Here is a 20,755-nt window from a genome sequence, read left to right on the forward strand (position 1 = left end):
TTTTTCTTCTGCTTGTGTTTTTGTTGTGCTCTTCACATTGGTTTTCCATTATTAATGTCCTTTAGTTACACTGGTAATAGCTAGGTTCCTTCCCTGCGGATGTATTTTCCTCTTCTCCCTAGAGGGTTTGCGGGCACAGTGAGGCGGGGAGTGAAGCAGTGAGAAGTACAGCTTTCATAAATCAGGAGACTGAATGAGCTTTTCCCAAGGTCAAAGCGATGCGTCTGTTGCTGTTTCATGTGAAATTGATATTTTAGACTGTGATACATAGGGGTTCGTTTCATACGTTGGAGCTACCCTCAGGAATGAATCTTCCCATTGTATATAAAGCACCTCTAACTACTGAGAAAAGAGGGTTTTTTAAAAAATGCATTTCATCATATAATGTTTACATTTGCTTTACATTGTTATAGACTTACTGACTATTTGGCAGCTGAGAATTTTTAATAGTTCTGCTTTTCTTCTTTTCTTCTGAAAGCTGAAGAGATCCTGTCAGATTTTGAAGGGCGGAGAACTGACCTATTGTCTCTATTTGCCAAGTCCATGTAATTCCTTGCACAGGGTATATTCATAAACGAATGCCTCAGTGAAGTTGTTTTAAAAGGAAAAAGGAAAATAAATAAATAAATCAAAGTGGCCGGAGCCCAGCACCTGGTGATAACAAATACGTGCAGCTCAGCAGAGGGGTGAGCAGCCCCTCACAGAGAAACCTCTGGGCAGCGGTGAGTAACCCTGCCATGGCCATGCCTTGGCAGTCAGAAGCCATAAGTCATTTCTCCCCTCTCCCCAATTCCAAGTTGTAAGGGGGAGGTTGGCTTAAGAGTCCTTAGGCTTTAAAAATAATAATACATGTGGGGTTTTCTTTTTTGCCCATCTTTCTGATGTTTGGACCCTTGGCTATACATTCTGCTCGTGTTTTCCCATTTCTCTCACCAAGCCTGTGGTCCAGTGCAAAGTTATATCATTTTTTTAACTGCAAGCTGAGGTTCTCATCTAATCACTTCACTCCAGGAGCTGTGGAGTGAAATATCACAAGCCTGGCAAGGAGCTCTAAGAGCTCGCGCTGGTGATTGCTGCAATAACAAACTTGGATGCTTACGCAGTGTAGAAAATAGACGCAGTGAGAAAATAGGCTTCAGTTTCAAGATATAAATCTTCCCCGTTGTGAGAAATAGCTTCAGAGAGCTGTTTGTTTTAATTAATAGTTGCAGAATGGTGAATAATTGGGATAAAATAACTGGCCCAAACCTTCACCTAAATCCAAGAAGACAAAAAGGGAAAAAAACCAACCCAGAAGTTACAAACTTCTTTTAAGATATGAAATTTCCAGCTTGCTTGTGGCTAAACTTTTTCAAGTAAGAACTTACAGCTAGACTCCTCAACTCAGTTTTAAAGAAGTCTCCTGATTGTAAATCTGGCTCTTCATTTAAGTTCCTATATATAGATTTAGGAAATCCTACTTAAGGTTTCATTTCTAAAAAATATACCTTGGCTTCTTTCATAAATACAGTTTTTAATTCATATATATAGCTATATATAGTGAGAGGGATGTGTGCAACTCTAAAATTCCTGGCTTCTGGCCTTGACTTGGCAGTGAAAAGAATATGTGAGGAGCTTTATGAAAAATAAATCTCTGCATTCCTCTAGCACCTTTCACCTGAGTATCTCAAAGCAGTTTACATGGAGGGGGAATTACGCCATATAGGGAAATATTTTTAGCCCTGCTCAACCCTAGAGGAAACTGCAGCATGTAGCAGTCCAATGATTTGTCCCAGGTTGTTGTGGTGCATACGATAGGTTTTCTGACCTGACCCAGGCTGGGGAGTGCTGTCTGTCTCCTCCATCCACCTTGCTGCTCTCTCTATCTCCTGCTTCCTGCTCCCACCCTCTCTGCCAAAAGCTGGTGGGGGCACCCTGTAGGCTGGTGACCCTACTGCTGCCCCCCAGCACTTTCATTTGTCCACTCATTTCTTGCATCCCATGCCTCTTCACATTTTGGAAAATACGGCCCTGACCCTAAAGGGTTTACAGGGTAAACAGACATGATTTGATGTGGGTGAGAGAGACACTAAGAAAAGTGGTTGTCTTGCCAACACCCCCTAGTCACTTTGCTTACGTGTTTTATGTCTTTCCCTCATTCTTTATCTTTTTTGTTTATTTAGATTATAAACTCTTCAGGCTGGGAATCCTGCCTCCTTCTTCTGCCTTTACAACACCTACCACAGCGCGGCCCCGAAGCTGGTTGGAGCCCTGCGCTGCTGCCACAGTACAAACAATAATAAATAAAACCAGGACTGTGAAGAGATTATAATTAGAGCTGTGCAAAACTCAGCAGTTTTGGTTTGCATCGGTTCCTCCCTGCTGAGTCTACATTGTGTTTTGGATTTGTATGCAGAAAACCCAAAGCAAAACTCCCAAAGTGCCAAGTGTGGCTGGGTCTGGGCTCAAAATCATGCACAAACCAGGGTGCTTTTAACGGTTCCTCCTTGAAATTATAAATCTGCCAAGGCTCAGTCCAGGTTTACTGAAAGGTTCTTGAACCTTTGCAGATTTTGGGGGCCAGCCAACTTGTCGGTTTCATTACAAAAGTCTCTCTCAGCTCTGCTTAACATACTAATTGCCACACCACGCTGCCCTGTGGCTAACAAGAGGATTTAATCTTCCCTGGCTGCCCAGGGAAGTTATGAGTTATGAGCAGACCCAGTTATGAGTGCCACGAACAGCTTTAAAACCATATTTCAGATTGCCACATTCGCTGGTGGTGTCCGACTGCTGTAGATATATAGAACCATGTCTGAAGTCCTGTATCAAGGCGTTTGCTCTGCCCTGGGGTATAGAACTGAATCGCCTTCAGCTGAGTAATCCCTCGCCTTGCTCCAAAGGAGTCCCCAGGGGAAGCCGTCGGGAGGGAAACAATAAGCAGGGGCTGGGGAAAGGCACAGTATTTTGGCTAGCAGCATGGATGTGCAAGCCTTTACTGTTATCCCCTTGTGTACATGGTTCCTGCTCCCCTCTGACTCTTTTTTAAGGGCTGTGGATAGAGGTGAAGGGCTCCAGCCCCAAAATAGTGATGATGCTTATGCAGGGGTGGTAAGTGGAGCAACACCATGCACAAGAGCTGAAATCAAGGAGACAAAGAGAGTAGCAGCTTTCCCAGACTGGGGGAAGCCCTGCACCCAGGGGATGTACACAGGTTCTGCCTGGGGCTAGCAAGGTATAGGAGAGCTTTTAAATAGCTGCCTGCCAATAAATGCATGGTACAAAAGTAGCTCGTAAGTGGTTCCACTCCCTGCTTGTGATGAAGAGCAGAAGGCAACTAGTGCAAAGCAAGGCAGCTGCTCTGGCCAGGGGAGAGGAGGTGCGGACATCTGCCCCCATCACCAGGAGAGGAGGGGAGTACCAAAATGAATCTGCCCATTATAGGGCTTGTCACAGTGACAGCTATGGCTTGGTGCCCCTACCAGAGCATCCAGCATCTCAGGGGCATAAAGACTTTCTGACTCCCGGCTTGCAGGTCTCCCAGACTTCTCCATAGGCAGTGCAAGTGAGCGTGGCTCCTGGGGCTCCCCAGCTGTCTCGCTGTTCAAGACCACGTGTGCATTGGCATATACTAAGTCACAAGTGTTTGAACTAGAGCTGGCAGGAGCTTTTGCATCAAAATGTGCCTTCCCTGGCAAAATTTGCAGGATCTGCTGTAATACAGAAAGTCATATTGATTTTGATGAACATTTTAGGAACAATAAGAACAAATGAAGATTTGAATGGAGGCATTACAGAGTTTTCAGAATGAAAAGTTGTGAGGGCATGAATTTCACAGTGATTTTGCCTTATGCAAATTATTAGCAAATAATAAAGGGAAAAAATTAGATTACATGGCATAGAAATGATTTGCTTTTACCCAGGTTTGGCATTGTCTGGGGGTCTGGAGGATTGTAATTTTTTCTAAATCTGTTTGCAGATAGAAAATCCACTTCCTTATTAACAGTAATTAAAACCTAAGCTCAAATTCCTAGAAATAAGCAGTTGTGTGCCTTACCATGGACATTTCAGCTGGCTGTACCAGAGATGAAGGAAAGCGAGGCGAAAAACCCCAGCTTTTTTGATGGGGTGCACAGTGCCTCAGCTGGAGCATGACATAGGACCCTGTTCACTTAGGGCTTTTGCTTTTCCCCTCTGCTCCTGTGCAACCTGCAAGCAGTAGAAGAGCCATTTAAGCACAGAGGAGGAGGAATCCGTGGCCCTATGATCCAGGCTTGAGGCAGCTCTCCTACATGGGTAGTCTTTGCTGTGCTGCACAGCTCTCCTGGGATTTCTATTGAGTCCAGCCAAAGCTGAACCATGGACCTTTATAGCACAGGGAGGGCAGGAGAGTGCAGCCAGAGAGGGCAGCGCCATGCCTTTCAGCAGCAGCAGGGCTTAAGCATACTCTTTCATCCTGGTTTCAGGGCTTGGCATGCAGTGGAAGGAGCCAAGAACAGTGGTCAGGCAGCCAAAACCAGAGCCTCAATGTCATGGATTCATGGTGGTGGTCATTTTCGGTTTACACTATGGTGGTGCAGAAAGACAAGCACCCAGTCACAGCTGGGATTTTTAATATATATTTAAACATGAAAGTGAAAACTTTCTGAAGTATTAATTAGCTAAAAGATAGATATCTTATTTTCCTTCTCACTGATAACTAGTTCTACATGGAATTAAACAAGCCTGCTCTGGAGGGTTGAGAAGCACTGCACAACAACAAATAACCCAGGCATTTTTAAATATGGCTTAGATACAGATTATATTGAGTTAATAGATCAAAGTCATAGTTCATGATGAGTAAAAGTAATAAAAGAGCAGGAAACGTATAAGGTTCTCAGTAGTCCCAACAGGTACCTATTTTTATTAATGAATTTTCACTTATTGACCTGAAAAAAGATCTTTTTTCCCCATGGCAGAAAGTTGTGTAAAGACCTCCATGGCTTCCCAGTTCTACCTCTAGAAACCCAAAAGAGCCAGTAACCCAAAATCTTAATTACACTGCAGCACAAGTTTAAATTATTTTATTAAATGCTGGGACAGTGAAATCTCACAAGGCCATTCTCATATTCCTACACCTCAATGTTCATGTTAATACATGTCCCTTTTTATTGCTGTGCTTTCTCTCTGCAACGATATATGAAAAAGAAGAGACATACAAGAGAAAAATGATTGTTTCTCCAAGCAAGATCTATAATGTTCTCCATTATACTGCAGTATTCCCTGCAGTATAAGGCTAAAGAGCTCTAAGAGCAATAGTAGGTATAACTGACTTTTTTTCCCCTTAATTAACAGTGCAGTGCCTTGCAACAGAAAACTGAAGCAGGTTTCTGCTGACTTGGCATATGCCTCATGAGGAAGAAATCTATCTGGCAATTATGGCTTTGCATCTCCCGCCCTGTCTCTTGTTGTTTGTATAAGACACCGGTACTTCTGCTACAGGCTTCTTCATACAGCTGTCCTGTCAATGCCAGCTTTCATAGGTAATCCATCTAGCTCAGCAAAGTTCAAAAAAGACACCTCCCTTTCTTTACTTTAATTAATGCCTTATTTGAGTCTCCCCTGGGGATGTAGCCATGCTGATTTTTCAAAACTCTCTGTTATTTTTCAAGCACAAAAGAAATGGAAAATGTCCACCACTGAGATTCTGGATTTGAAAAATCTGCTTTACTTAGTCTCCTATTTTCAGTCAGTGTTCTAAATGTACAAGGACATGTTTTTAGCTACAGAACATATTATGCTATTAATTCTCTGCCTTGGGAAGGAGAAGAAGACAAATCCAGCCAAATTCATTCTCCCTGAAATCTCTTCTGCTGTTCTGCATCCACAGTTAGTGTAGCTGTAGGTGGTTCAAGGACTGATTTATGCTGTCACACCCCACCTATTGCTCAGACCCTTCCAGGTGCTGAGCAATCTCAGCTCAAGTCATGAACTGTTTCTTGCTGCGTAGTTGCTTTTCCTGCACAGTTTATGCCTGTGGCTTTTGCTCATCTGGGACCGAATGCTGTGGCTTGATATGTCTGTCAGACAGACACCCTCAACGTCAGGTCACTGCAGCTGCAAAACTGGACTAGACGGTTCAAAGTCCACCCACTCACCATTACTTCTTCAAGAATTCATTAAAAATACGTGTGTGGCGGTCAGTGCTGTTAATCAGGCCTGGTACACACAAGCGAGCTAGTAAAATCCATCAAATGACAGATAAGCCAGACAGGCTAAAACCAAAGGATTCAACAAAGCACGTTTGAATCAGTAAGAATCAAGAACTGCTACGCCCTCGATCAGCACTCTCTGATAATATTTTACTTGCTTTGGGTTTCTGTGTTTTAATGAGCTAACAATGATGTTTTGTAATCCTCATGATTTAAATACATAACACCACGTTGTGCTTCTGTAGCTTCTTCCTCAAATTGCATTGTGTGTATTAAGCAAGGCTTGTGGCATCCTTCAAAGGGTGTGAGAGTTTAAATGAATGTATTACATCAAGGTGACCCTAGAGACTTGTCCCATGCCAAGTAAAGAAATAAGAGGAGAAGTTCTCATCCACTCTTTTCAACAGTGCATAGTACAAAGGTACAGTTTTCACTTTCCAAGACCCTTATGAGTTAGCTCCTATCAAGCTTACTTCATTGCTTTCACTGAAATAGGGCACACCAAAATGAGTGTCCAGGCACTGGTTTGCCAGGAGCAATGAAAGGCATGTTGCAGGCTTGATTTCCTCACATCAGCACAAATCAGCGCACAGACCAGCCCTTAGTTTTGCTACAGGGTTTGGCTAAAATGGTACAATGATTCTTTCTCAGAGCTGAAAACAGAAGCCCAGACAATGCCCTCCCTCTAACACCCTCCCTCTGATCTCCAGAAAATCATCCTTTTACTTCCAGGTTAATTTTTTTTCCTGACAAGAGCACTGTGCCACACTTCCAGTCTTGCTCTGCAATGTCCATTTCAATCCCCAAAGAATCAATGGTAGGAAAGACAAAGGAGCATCACCATCTGCTCTCCTCCTGTCCTCTTCCAACAGGGATTGATCTACTCCTTTCCAATACAACTTCCTTCCTTCCTACAGCTGTCATTTCAGTGCCCCTGTTGTTAGATTATTTTTACCTTTTTTAGGTCAGTTCTTCTTTTACCAAGACATAAACCTACTCAATTTCATGAGATTTCATGTCAGAAAGATAAGAAATGGCAGATTATTTGATCCATGCAGTTAACAAATATTATAGAATCATAGAATGGTTTGGATTGGAAGGGACCTTAAAGTTCATCTAGTTCCAAACCCCTGCCACAGACAGGGACACCTTCCACTAGACCAGGTTTCTCCAAGCCCCGTCCACCCTCGCCTTGAACACTGCCAGCAGTGGGGCAGCCACAGCTTCTCTGGGCAACCTGATATAACCTGATAAATATGGATAAGGCTCATCCAGGAAGTGACTTGTCCTCAGTGCAAGAAGGCTGTGCTGGGGATTAGGCTGGAGTTTGGGTTTATGAAGTCCTGGTCTAGTCCTACAAGAGCTGCTTGGAACTTTTCTAGTACCTACATGTCTTGCTATCTAGATCACCATCATCATAATGCCTGTGTTCCTCCCAATAACACTCCCTCTCTCCCTCTCTGTTTGCCTTTCTTGCCAACCTATAAGAAAAGATGGACTGATGATAACTTGAAATAAAACTTTGTGTATGTGAGTGTCAATGGAGGGCAGTTGTATATTAGTACTTGTGATAAAGTATAAACATGTTACCTTGTCGTACACAGTCCATTGGCTGTGCTAACTTAATGCTGCCTTAGTTAGATGTCAGATCAGTAGGCCTGGACTATGGGAATTCACCTACTGATTTCAGTACAAGTAAGTAATCCTTGTAACTAACCTGAGAGGAAACAAACCAGCTGCAGCACAGTCCAAAGTGTCCTCCCCATTGCAAGAACTGGTAAAGCCTATCTAGCCATGAGGCTGGTGGGATTAGATTTTGTTCTCATGGAGGAGATTTGATAGAGCCCCAAAAAGCAAAAGTAAAGGCAAAACAATGAGAGCACAGAAGGCTCGGTGCTGCATTTACTTTGTCTTGTTTCTCTCTGTCCAGTATTGTTTAGAGATTTAAAAATGAAATTAATCAGCATCTTGGAGCACGAGTTCCAAGGTTGCTTTACTGCGAAATTAAGGCGTGACTCACAGTAGCTGCATATCCACATCTGAGGCTGGACTAGCTGTGTTACTCTTGAGTGTTGATTCTTTCCACACTGGTTTTGCAGCAGGACTTGTAGCCACACAATGTAATGAGCTGAGAAATGGCAGTGCGTCATCCAGGGTGTGCCTGAAGAGAGATGTCGCAAAGAGAGATGGCAAGATTACAGGGAGGATCTGAGCAGGATCTGGAAGAGGAGGGTGAAGAATGAAATGTCCTGCAACAACAAAAATAACCATTTATATATGGAAATCAGGAGAAAAAGGAGTTCTGCAAAGCCTCATTGACCTACCTGGGGGGAAAACATGGGAAAAAAATAAATGTTCCAAAGCACAGGCTGCAAACAGACACACAGGTGCATGTGCAAATAGCCAAAATGAGACAAACTCCCACACTACTTACAACACAGCCCAGTGCTGCTGCATAACGGTGGCTGTGGACAGTTACGATTGCAATTAAACACTTAAAGAGTGGCACCACTTGAATTTCTTCAACTAGCCGCAAGTACTTCTGGGAGCAGTAGAAATTACGCTGCCTGGTTTCCTGTGGCTCTATATTTTGTGGTTGATTATCTGAGGGTAATAAGGGGCAAGAACTGAATAAAGCTTTTCCTGTGGTCAGGGCATCCTGTGTGGATTCTCCGGGGTCTAATAATACAGTTCACCTTCCTCTTCTGCTCTTCCTTCAATGAGGAACTAATTTGGATGTCTGACTTCTGCATGAGTGCCAGACTCTCAGAAATCTGTCCAAACTTTTTACCTGTAAGGACTCTGTCTCCTTGGCAAACGTGTCTGAAACTGGCCAGCTTACTCCAAAGCTGCTGTGGCAAAATATGCACAGATATGTCATCAGCTAAACCTCATTAGCTTGGGAAGCCAGGGTTCATTTTTTAAAATATAAAATAAAATCACACCTTTTTCTGAAGCAGTAACACTGCTAACATAACCTGCGTGCTGACCAGGCCTGGTTTAGAAAACCTGGGCTGAGCTGTTGATGGTTGCTTAGCGATTAAGCAAACGGCATCTTACACCAGAAGCAGCAGCCACAGACATGGGTCTTACTGCAGAGCTTCATCAGTACAACATAGGAAATATAAAAATATAATGCTCACCAAAAGGGTACCAACAGGAAATACCCCAGGAACAAAGTGCAGAGGGATAGACCTTTGTGTTTTCATTTAAACAGGAAAGGTAGATGGAAAACAAAATAAATGAACCTATACTTAAAATAAAGATTACTATATTCTAGGCCACCAAAGGTTATAGCACCTGACCTAAGAATGGGAGGGAATGTTTGGGATAGAGGAAGGGAGGCCTGGAAAATTGTGGGTTTATCTAGATAAGTTTCATGGAATGAAAACAAACAACTGATATCTGCTAAGGGGTACACGGAGTAAGTCAAACAAGACAGTCCGGTGGTTGATGTATTTTTTAGTGTTCATGGAGAATTGAGTCTGACAGAACAACACCCTGCCATTGAAGTGGGCTTTGTGTAGCTTCTACTCATGTACCTGTTTACCTGACCTTTGAGGTTAGTGGCAAAATCTCCCACTGACTGGAGCTGGTCTTTCTGTGCTGTTTGCACCCTCAGCAGAATGAAGCAAGATGCTGCACGGTTCAGCGTTGGGGCGGGGAGTGCTGGCAGTTGGCTATGAGATATTGACATACCACAATGAGATGTTTCCCTGAGTACGTGCCACCTGGCAACCTTTCTTTGGGATACAGCATTGTTTTAGGATTGAGGCCAATTCCAAATCTGTTACAACTCATCCCCAAAACAGCCAGCTAATGGGAGCCTGTTCATCAAAGCCCTCTTGTTGTTGTTGTTGTTTTAAGAGGAGACACAAGCTGCTAGTTCTCTGTTAATATGAACGCCAAAGTCATTTCATACAGGATGCCACAGTAGATGCCAATTATCACTCCTTAGAGACCTGAAAAATGGTGGTATAGATATATTTCTGTGCATATGTGTGTATGAGTACTTTAGAAGACTCCAAAAGCTTATCCTAAAGGTGTAGTCTTGCAAACTGTTGACCATTCTGGCTCCAGTCCAGCAAAGCACTTAAATATTTGGTGAACTCAGCAAGACTCTTCGCGTGCTTCAAGCCAACACATCCATAAGCACTTTGTTGGACCAGGCTCACAGAGGCTGTGCTAGGGCTGCACCTTGCACAAGAGAAATCTCCCCAAGCTAGTCGTGGTCTCTGTAGTAGTGTGGCCAACAGGCTACACCAACATTAGCATAGTCTGGCCATGCTAAAAAGTTTAAAAAACAGTTTCAGTGGCTTCAGCATTTTGCCTCAGTGAAATTTCTCTAACAGGGGATAAGCAAGATGAGAGGGAGTGCATGCAGTGCATGCGCTGCTGTGGAGAAAAGATTTCCCTTCCCAGAATCAGCAGTCTCTGGACAGCAATAAATCCACACGGGGACGTGCTAGAAAATAAAGCAATTCCTAAAATCAACAATTCAGACTTCAAACTGTACGGTAGGCAATTAGTATGTTTGAGTAATTGGGTGTAACTGTAGGCAGAGAGAAGCTACAAGACCAGATGTGCATATAAAGCTAAACATAGGCTTTACAGAATCTAATCAAATCAGTCCACCATCTGGTATGAGAATAAAAATCGTCTGACAGACCTGGTCAACATCAGAAAATGGCACGAATTTCTGGATAACGAGCTTAAGCTAAATTAATATGTTACACAAGTCAGAAATGGAAGCATCCATAAAATGGATTGCACTGGTTCAACTAAATCACATCTGATTTTACTAAATTAATACTATTTTCTCCTGTGAACTAGACCTTAGGTGACCTATCACAAATAACAAGCTGGGGATATTCAGAAAGAAGTATATGCAGGTAGAATAGCTCATGGCAGACAAAGGTTCACAGACTTTTCTCTCCACACAAAATAAATCCCATCAGATAACTCTTTTCCAAGCAGCTGGTGTTAAACCCCTCAAATCAAGTGTTTCTAAGTCAGAGCTGCAGCGAGTGGATCCTTCTTCGTTTTAGCTACCTTGGGAGACAGTAGCTGCAGCAAAGGCTGGAGTCAGAGGAAATGGTAGGGTCTTGACAGGGGACGTCTACATGAGGGAAAGCCTTTGGGCACAGAGTTGGGCTATTGCTAGAGGAGTGTTCAGTGGACCGAACTGAAGACCTTAGTGGTTTGGAAATCCTGGGCTGGGATGTTGTGTTTGCATGATCATGGCAGCTCTGGCCCCAGATGTGGTTGACTTCACAGTGTCAGCTGGGAAACCTCACATAATACCTTGCAGCAGAGTCTCTGGAAATGCCCTTACTCATGTCCTGTGGCCCACTCTGCTTTGGTGGCTTTTGATCATCTGTGCTTAGGTTTGCAGTTTGTTGTGGGATGAAGGCTGCATGTTGAGGAGGGGAAGCCTGGATGTGTTGTGGAGCTTCCAGAATCCAAGTACCCATCGTACAACAGCTCCGATCGATAGCTGGGAATGGGGCTCAAAAATGCAGTGTCTCTTCCAGTCCTCCACCCTGCCACAACACCTTGGGCTGTCCTGTGGGTACAACTTCATATTTTTCCCCATTTGAGTGATGCAAAGAGGAAGCCAAAGTCAATCCAGCTTAACCAAAAGCAGAACTTGCTGTTGCTCCATGACATTTTGATTGGTAACACAAATCGGGCTGTCTTCTCTCCCTCCTCCATTTCATGCTGCATCCCCAGTACCAGCAGCCCAGACATGTTGCAGGCAACTGTATGAAGGCTGTGCAGCTCATTTATTTTGATCAGTTCATGTAGGACTGCTACAGGCAGGCAGAGAGCAGAGCCTTCAGGAGGTGACAGCAACTTGATTTGATTTATGGGGTTTAGCTTTTGATACAAAGCTCCACTGACTTCGCAACATATAAGCATGTTTGTGGGTTTACAGATTTACTTCAGTGCTCCAGCAGACCATCTTCGCCTTCTGCTACTCCTCTGGAAATAGTTCAAGTCAGTGTGTTGTGCACATAATTGATACTGGCTTTCCCAGCCTCCAGAAATCATATTTAAAAGATAGGCAAAACCTGCAAGGAAAGATTTTTCCAGATTAAAGTGAGAAGATTTGGGGGAGACCATGTGGCTACTCCAACTGAGTTTTCCGCACATGCATTTTGTTTATGGTGTGCATGTGCAAAACATGTCAGGGAAACAGTTCTCAGGGGAGTTAGGAATCTGTCCAGCATGTAGCAAATCCCCAGCATAGAATCATAGAATCACAAAATCATATAGGTTAGAAAAGACCTTTAAGATCATCAAGTCCAACCATTAGACCCAGCACTGCCAAGTCCACCACTAAACCACATCCCTAAGCGCCACATCTATACCTCTTTAGTCACGTGTCAATGTATTAGTGTCAGTCTCCTCAAAGAAAAAGTATTTCCCAATCATCTAAATGCTTGCCTTAGATAGGTCACCTCAACTAGTGTTAAAGAGAACCTTTACAGTTTTAAAAATGGGGAGCAGGGGGAATGGCTTTAACCGATTTAAATGACCTCAAATCATATTTCCAAAATATTTTTTCTTCCTCAAAAATGAAACCTTGTGACACTAGCAAAATGGTATTATTTCTCCCCAACTTTCTGTAATGAATTCTTAAATGCACAAGGCAAACTTCTCAAGGTAGGTATATTTCTGATAATCAAAATCCAGATCTTTAAAATAGCCATCTCTCCTCCTCCGTGCTGCTGCCATTCCTAGGGTCCCCTTCTCCAAAGAGCCCACCAAGTTAAAAAAGGTATTTAGAGACACCAGCTTTCAGAAACAGAGGCTCAAAAGCAACCTCAACCAGTGCTCAGGTATTGAAAGCCAACCTGGTGCTCAAGGCGAAGGGCAGGGCCACCCTGCGTCCCACAGGCTGGGTGACCCAGTTCATGGCTTGCTGTAATTCACTGGAGCTGGTTGCAAGACATTTTCTTTGTCTAACAGTCCTGCATGTCACCATGGAGTCCAGCCCCCTTTCACAGGGGGATGTTAAAATGAACGCACATTTCAACACTCCTTTAGCTCACCTCACAGCCCCAATAACAACAGTGTAACATTTTAAATTGCTTTTGCAAGTCCCCTTTCTACAGGGCAGTTGAAAGGATATAAAGGCATTTTAACAACTTTGTAGCTCGTCTCCGGAGTGCCTTTGTGATGAGGGAGAACAGAAGTTTTGTTGCCGTTTGCCCGTGGACAGCTGCCAAACTCACCTGTCTCCACCAACGGCCATATCGAATCTCTCTGGAAACTCTGCGGCCAGCCCTGGATGGCTTCTCACTTTACTCAGCTGAAAAACACGCTGCGCAATTTAACCCTTTGCCCACACGCTTGCCTGGGTCTATTACTCAAAACTGGCAGCTCAAGGAAAGTAATAGCTGCTAGGTGGTTTTGGAGAAACCCAAAACCAGGGCTCTCTTGTGAAAAACCTTCACCCATGTGAAAAGTCTTCTAGCCCTGCAAGTTATCCTACAGACTTCAGTCTAGCCACAGCTCTCCTTTTGTCACTCCTTAATCACAGTTAACCAGCCTCCAAATTTGACCTCTTTTTAATAGGCTCTGATTTGCCAAGGTACTTTTAGAATTTGTCTTTCTGATTAAAGTTTTGCCAAGTCTAGTTGTATGTTCAAAGTAAGGCATATTTTAAAGCATCTAAAGCCAGAAAGTGGTAGCTTGAGCCTGTGTATAAAATACAAAGCTAAGGATTAGAAGAGATCTGCCACTGACCACATCTTCTTATGGGTTGCTTAATTTTACGGGATCCTGCTTCTAATCTCAAAAATGGTTGTTAAAACCCTCCCATGTATATGGTTGGCACAGGAGAACTGGCAGTTTCATTTGTTAATGTTCAGGAAATATTTGCAGATCCTCATGTGAAAGGTGTGACAGAAGCGTAGTGTAATGTACTCCCTTATGTATGAATTTCTCATTTTCCCTCCCTACAAATGAATATTTACATTCTCCACCCTCCTCTTCTCCTGGAAAGAAAAGTGCATAAAATTATTCCCCATCACATTCTTTCACTGAGTTGGCAAAATCCAGAGAAATGCATCAAGTTTAATGATATGGAATATGCAAGCGTAGCTTATCTAACATCAAGCGTGCAGATCAAAATCAACAAAGCCTCACAAAAGAAAGCCCCAAAAGATCTTTCATCTTCCTGATCCCATTTCCCTGCCTACACCTCTTTTTACCCTACTGTAAATGTATTAGTTCTGCTTTAGTTTCTGCTCTGCGCTATGTTTCTGCTTAAGAAAGATTCTGTTGAGTCATTACCAGCATCAGCCAAACAGGCTTTTCAAGAATGGAGGAGAAAATAAAGGCTGTGGTTTTCAAATTAATTCCATGCTGCTTAACCCTTAAACCACTAGTGACTTCCAGAATTCCAACCAAGTTAATGCTGAGCAGAAAATGTAGCTGTGGTGCCTGAGGTGAAAGCACGGTTAATGCTTCTGTTGGTGACCACACCAGAGAGAAAGACCTGCCAAAGCAGCATCAACCACTGTCTCCCAGCAGCTCACTAGATATGGGAAAAGGCAGAAATGCTACTGGCAGCATGAGGTCAGGCTGGCAGGGAGAGGGGCTTTTCCACTATGGTATAGTAGTCATGAAAGTAGAAATGAGAGACAAGCACATCTCTCTCTCCATAAGGTAAGAGAGATAATCCACTCCTTCTTCCCCCAGCAGGTTGTATATAGGAGAAAACAGTGGTTGCCAAAATGATATAACTTGAATAAGCTCCTGGTACCTTGAGGTTTGAGGGGGCCCCAGGGAAGCCAACACTTGGAGTGAGAAAAGGCAGAGGAAGGGCAAGAGGATAAGGTGATTTTCTTTGCCTTGGTTTTTAAAGCAATCTCAGCCTGCTAAACTTTCAATCCCTGCTGCCAATGGCTGTTTCCAGTTATCTTTGCACAGAAAAAGGCTGGAATCCTTCTCTCTCTCATTCTCTCTGTCTCCCTGTTTAATGAAAGCTCAGTTTAGATCTGATACCACTCTAAAAGGTTTGCTATCAAAGTTTATTAGACCCACTGGGACAGATCACAGTTTTCAGAGGCTCAGGGTTTCACAGCAGATAACTGTAAAATGAACCATCCAATGTTCTTCGAAACGCTCATTTTTCTTGGGCTCATCTATTACACAAAGCTGCACTGTATTCAAGCATCATTAGAAGTGGTCCCAGTTGATTACATCATTCTGGCCACAGTTTTGCCTTTAGAGCAAACTAGAGCAGTCAACAGTCCCCAGCCTGTCCCACTAGCCATTGCTAAGCTGAGCAGGGTGCCATTTGCAGTGAAGGCAAGCCTACCAGTGCAATGGGATAATGCCTGCTTGGTGCTCCTAGAAAAGGCCAGAATTTCAAAAAAGCAAAGTATGATGGCAGCATCCCTTCAAAAATACAGATTTGCCTTTCACTGCTTAATAAATAATAATTAGAAAAGACTCCTCTGCCTAGAGACTGTGCCTGAGAAATTTCATTTGGAAAGCAAAGAATTGAGAGGAGGCATTAGCATGTCAAGCTTCCTATAGAACAGTTGTTCTTGTTTTTTAATGTAGTCATCGGTATTATTATGTGGTTTTTAGTAGGCTATCCTCCTAACAATGCATGGGAATAAACACCATATCTGGTAGGATCTCTGACTGTAATATGTGTCACAGAGGCACTGTTTACAGTGTGAGGGGAGGCGAGCTGCTTCATTTCCCAAGACAGCAGTGGAAAGCATGATGTCCTGTAACTAAGGATGGTGAAGCACTGGGAGAGGTAGTGGGAAAAAACACTCAAGATAAACCGAAGAGTGAAAGAGAGTTTCAGGGCAGATATTTATAGGATGCATCATCACCAAAAGAAGCTGGCAACCCTGGGAAAAGGCTGAGACAAAGCAACTGGCTCAAGTGGCCAAGGCCTCAGGCCACCAGTGTCCTGTCCTGCTGCCACTTCACATGGCTTTGTATCCTTCCCTCTGACAGCATAGCGTCATTCCATCTTTCTAGAACCACAAGCTAGAAAACACTCAGAGGAGCTGCTGATTCTCAGATGTCCGTGCTCCCTGCCAGGTTTTATCCGTCCAGAGCTTTTGGCCAGTGAACATCTCTCACCAGAAGCATGTGCAGCCATTTGACAGACCGTCTGCTTTCTGATTCCTTAACAGGTCATGCAGATGGACCAGAAGCTGGATGACATCCTGAACATGCTCCAAGCTCAGCTGGGGGATCAGCCACAGGCACAGATGTCAGGGCCAGCCACCCCACCTGTCAGACAGCTACAGAAAACCTCAGCTTCCCCCGAGGTGAACCGGAATATCTGAAAGCCAGAGGACAGCCACATGTCACCCTCTGCTCTTCGATGTCCGGTTATCTTTAAGTCTTGGTGTCTCACGATTCGGCTGTGTCGTGGGTGAAATTAAATATTCTGCTGTAACAGATTAAATAAAACAATGAGAAGCAGCAGCAAGAAGCCAGTCATGTCCCTAGGAGAGCACATAAGTTTTGCACCTGTTTTATTAGCCATCTTTAGCTAACCCTTGTCAGTCTATGGTGGTCCCACACAGCCAGCCCCATTCAGGCTGACTGCACACACACAGGGCGTGCTGTTGATGTAAGCATCTGAGTGAGGTTTAGGATGACCCATTCCTGGGCACAGAAGGGGAAAAGGACTGTGTATTTGGCACTTAATCACTAAGTTTAATGCTCTCAGCATGCCCAAAAGGGGGAAAAGAGCCAGCATTTGAACATGAAACAAATGGAAATCAGTGAACAGGAAAATTAAACAGCATGTTTTGACTTCTACCAAGCAGTGAGGATCATAAGAAGGGCAGATTTATATGCTAGTGCGAATGACAAAGTAAAGACAACAGGCTACTGATTAAAAATATGGAAGTGTACACAGGCTGGTTGACATATGAAAGACTGAAGCAAAGACTTCAGCTAATTAAAGCAAAGGGTTGCAAATGAGATGAGATGCATGTTGGAACAGACAGGCAAGAGAGATAGCATCTGCGTAGGCTTACTGCACAAGAACACTGTAATAGCTATCAGCTACGCTGATGACTGTTATGCAAAATGTTCTCAAGCTTTTACCTTCATTCAGCAGTGGTTGTTGACTCCAGTTGCCTTAATTTTAGCATAAGAAACCTGTATGGAAATTGGGTGTGAAATATCTGTAAAGCTCAGTTCAAATCACTGAGTAACAGGGTGTTGCAGGAGGGCTGCAACTGGGATGGAGCATGGCAGGGTTTCTTAAAGAAAACAGACACGCACACACTGTTGATGAAAGTTAATCACTGTTTAAATAAACTGCTGTATATAATCTTAAATGCTAGATACTTTCTTTTTCCCCTTGTAATTTGGTAGTAAATCGAGTGCATATGCTGGCTGATATACTGTCACTGTGAAATGAATCTTACCTGCCACTCCAGAAAAGGGACAATACAACACTGTTGCTAAATATGTAAATAATAAACCTAGCTAAAAAGCATGTAGTGTTATTTACTCAAGTCTTTTTAATATATTTGCATACCAAACCATTTGAATGAAGTCTGCAGAGCAAAGACCTGATGCCTGGGAAATCCTAAATATATTCTATTCCCACTCATATCCATGGAAGCAAAGCCTGCACTGCATTTAAAAGCAACCTGAAAGACTGGTCTCTTAATGAGCATTTATTTGGACCAATGGCTGGTCCATTTCAATATAATCAAGTTAGTTTATAACTATTACCTGTCCCTTTAAAACTCTTTCCCAGGTTTGTGTGTCTGGGAATTCAAGCTTGGAAAGAGCACAATGAGACTGATTCCAATCTTTAGATTGCAGGCGCGTCTTAGACAGAATAGTAATGATGTGTGAGAGGCAATAAAAAAAAAAACCAGCAATGTGGTTTTAATTAAATCAGCTGACAAGCCACCGTTCCATCTTGTCTGATTACTACGGAGTTACTGAACGTGACCAAATACAGCATGTAACATGGGAAAATGGTAAATAATCCCTGTCAGAGCACTGAGCTGCTCCTCGCTTTCAGTCAGGATCGTGAGCTTCTGCAATGGTCCTTCATATAACCTCACTGGCTCCGGCCACTCAGAGCTAAGTGGGCAACTGGACAGCAAAGGAAGGTACCGTTTCATCAGCCTCAGGTAAAAGATCTTGCTGGAGATCCCTTTGCCACACAGAGGTTCAGAAGATGAGTGCAGCTTTCAGCAGAAAGGCTCAGGGACTTCTGTGGCCAACAGTAGGTGAAACTTCCTTCTGGTACACTGCAGATACTTGTGTGAGGGATATGCATGGTCACTGGTGGACTAAGGAATGCAATGGTATTTTACTTAATGATGAGTCTCAATAGAAGTGTTAAAGCACTATATATACAGTAACACCTACTACTCTGAAGTGCCTGGAAAACACACTAAACACCCTTCCCTGGAAAATTCAGTTAAATAAAACACAAGTGTTCTCAGCTATGAAGAGTGTCAGAAGGGATGAGTGGGTGAGAGGAAAGGGTAAAGAGTTAGAGGTCCCTTCAGATAAAAGGATGTGTGCCAGTGCGTGTGTGTGCACTTGTCTTTTTTTTTAGACTCAAGTCAAAGTTTCCCCAGCAAGTCTTCAGTGAGGCCACAAGGGTTTGAAACTCCAACAGGGCTGGCCATCCATCTGCCTCACAGCTGGCCACTGGGAACACTGCAGTGTGGCAAAATGTGTCCACACAGCACCATCTACCCATGACCACGACCATCACTATTGCCACGATGAAGAGATAATGATGTGGCCTGAGCAAATTGCAGTGAGGAAGGAAAAGGACTGGCAGGAGACCCCCATCTTCACACCGTACCATGAGAGTAATGGCAGAAAAATAAAAGCAACACAGCTTCACCTTAAGCAAATCTCCACACATACAGCTAAGACAAGAGCTGCCCTCTAGCAAAATCTTTCTGATCACCCAGAGGTTAAAGTGCCCAGGAGCAGCATTGGTGCAACCATCTTGTAATACTACGTGACCCTTCTTCTGAGCAGAGACGGTTTCACACAGTGAATAGACTGCATATTAATACATTTGCATGTCATGAGTGTTTTGAGTGCCCCTCTACCAAGATGTGCTATCAGCAAGCCATTATTTCCCAAGGCAAGAACTGACTTCTACTCAATGTGGTTTTGTCAGGCCTTTTGATCCACTAAGCAGGCAGTAACAGTATCAGATCTAGGTCACTGTCTATGTAGCAACAATGAAACAGGAAGAGCAGGGAAGAAGCGTATGGATGAGCTTTAGGAAACTGTAAAACCCTGAAGAGTCCTCTTTGCAATCACAAGTTCTGTGAAATCATAGATGATCTAGTCCATCAAGAAACAGCATTAAAAGACTATCAGGGGCACCATGGCAGGTTTTGCTAACTTTGCTAGCTGCAGTATGGATTTGTTGGATCAAATACCACAAAAAGTGTCTTCTGGAAGAGCTCTTCTAAGGGAAACTTGTCATAATTTTTGCATGTGATTGGAAAGACATTAATTTTTTCATAAAGATTATATGCTCCCGCAGTTTAATTTCTTGATACAACTGCCTGACTTGCCTGAGCTTACTCTGACAGGCTGGAGTCTTCCAGGGAATAAATATGCAGCATAGCTGCAGAGGGAAGTTTGACTCCTACATGTGCCTTTATTTAAGTACTTATGTGAAATCCTGGATGGGAGATTGTTAGTAGAGGTTTTATCCAAAATTCTAATGTCTCTAGGTTCATTAAAAAGAAAAGAGCAGAACTTTTCATAGATTTATGTAAAGATTTCTACCTGTGCATTATCTTTCTGAAAACTATGAGTATCATGGAAGCACAGAATGGTTTGAGTTGGAAAGGACCTTAAAGATCCTCTAGTTCCAATCCCCTGCCTTGGGCAGGGACACCTTCTACTAGACCAGGTTGCTCAAAGCCCTGTCCAATCTGGCCTTGAACACTGCCAGGGATGGGACATTCACAACTTCCTTATGTACAACCTAGACCTACCCTCTTCCAGTTTAAAAACATTGTCCCTCGCCCTATCACTACAGGCCCTGGTAAAAAGTCTGTCCCCATCTTTCTTATAAGCCCCCTTTTTATATCGAAAGATCCCTGAGGGACATCACCCATCACTCATTTCTGTCTTGACATTGAAGTGTTAAACTGAAACTCTTTGGATGCAACCAGCCAGCCAGTTCCTTATCTATCTAATATTCCATCCATATTCTCTCTAATTTAGAGGTAAGAATGTTATGGGGGAGCCTATCAATGGCCTCACAGAAGTCCAGGTACATGACATGAATTGCCTTTCCCCAAGTGATGCAGTCACTCCATTGTAGAAAACGATTAGATTAACCAGGCATGACTTGCCCATGGTGAAGGCATGTTGGCTGTATTTAATCACCTCCTTGTCTTCCATATGCTTTAACATAACCTCCAGGAGGATCTGTTCCATGATCTTACTCAGCACTAAGGTGAGGCTGAGTGGCCAGCAGATCCCAGGGTCGTCCTAATTATCCTTTGTAAAAAAGGGTGTGATAGCAAGTGTTCCCTCTCAGCTCTGGCTCTAGTGTGAGGCGAAATTACAGA

The 20,755-nt window shown here is 43.3% G+C and overlaps 1 protein-coding gene across 1 annotated transcript in view; it reads left to right on the plus strand.

Moving 5' to 3' along the window:
- Window positions 1–17,670, plus strand: part of LOC115605583 (potassium voltage-gated channel subfamily KQT member 1-like) — a 482,515-nt gene extending 464,845 nt beyond the window's left edge. The window contains exon 17 of the mRNA XM_030480260.1: window positions 16,346–17,670. Coding sequence (XP_030336120.1) covers window positions 16,346–16,501 — 156 coding nt within the window. The 3' untranslated portion in view covers window positions 16,502–17,670. The remainder of the gene's footprint in view (window positions 1–16,345) is intronic.
- The last annotated feature ends 3,085 nt before the right edge of the window (window positions 17,671–20,755 follow it).

The sequence above is a fragment of the Strigops habroptila genome, chromosome 3, assembly GCF_004027225.2.
Source record: "Strigops habroptila isolate Jane chromosome 3, bStrHab1.2.pri, whole genome shotgun sequence".
Classification (NCBI taxonomy): Eukaryota; Metazoa; Chordata; class Aves; order Psittaciformes; family Psittacidae; genus Strigops; species Strigops habroptila.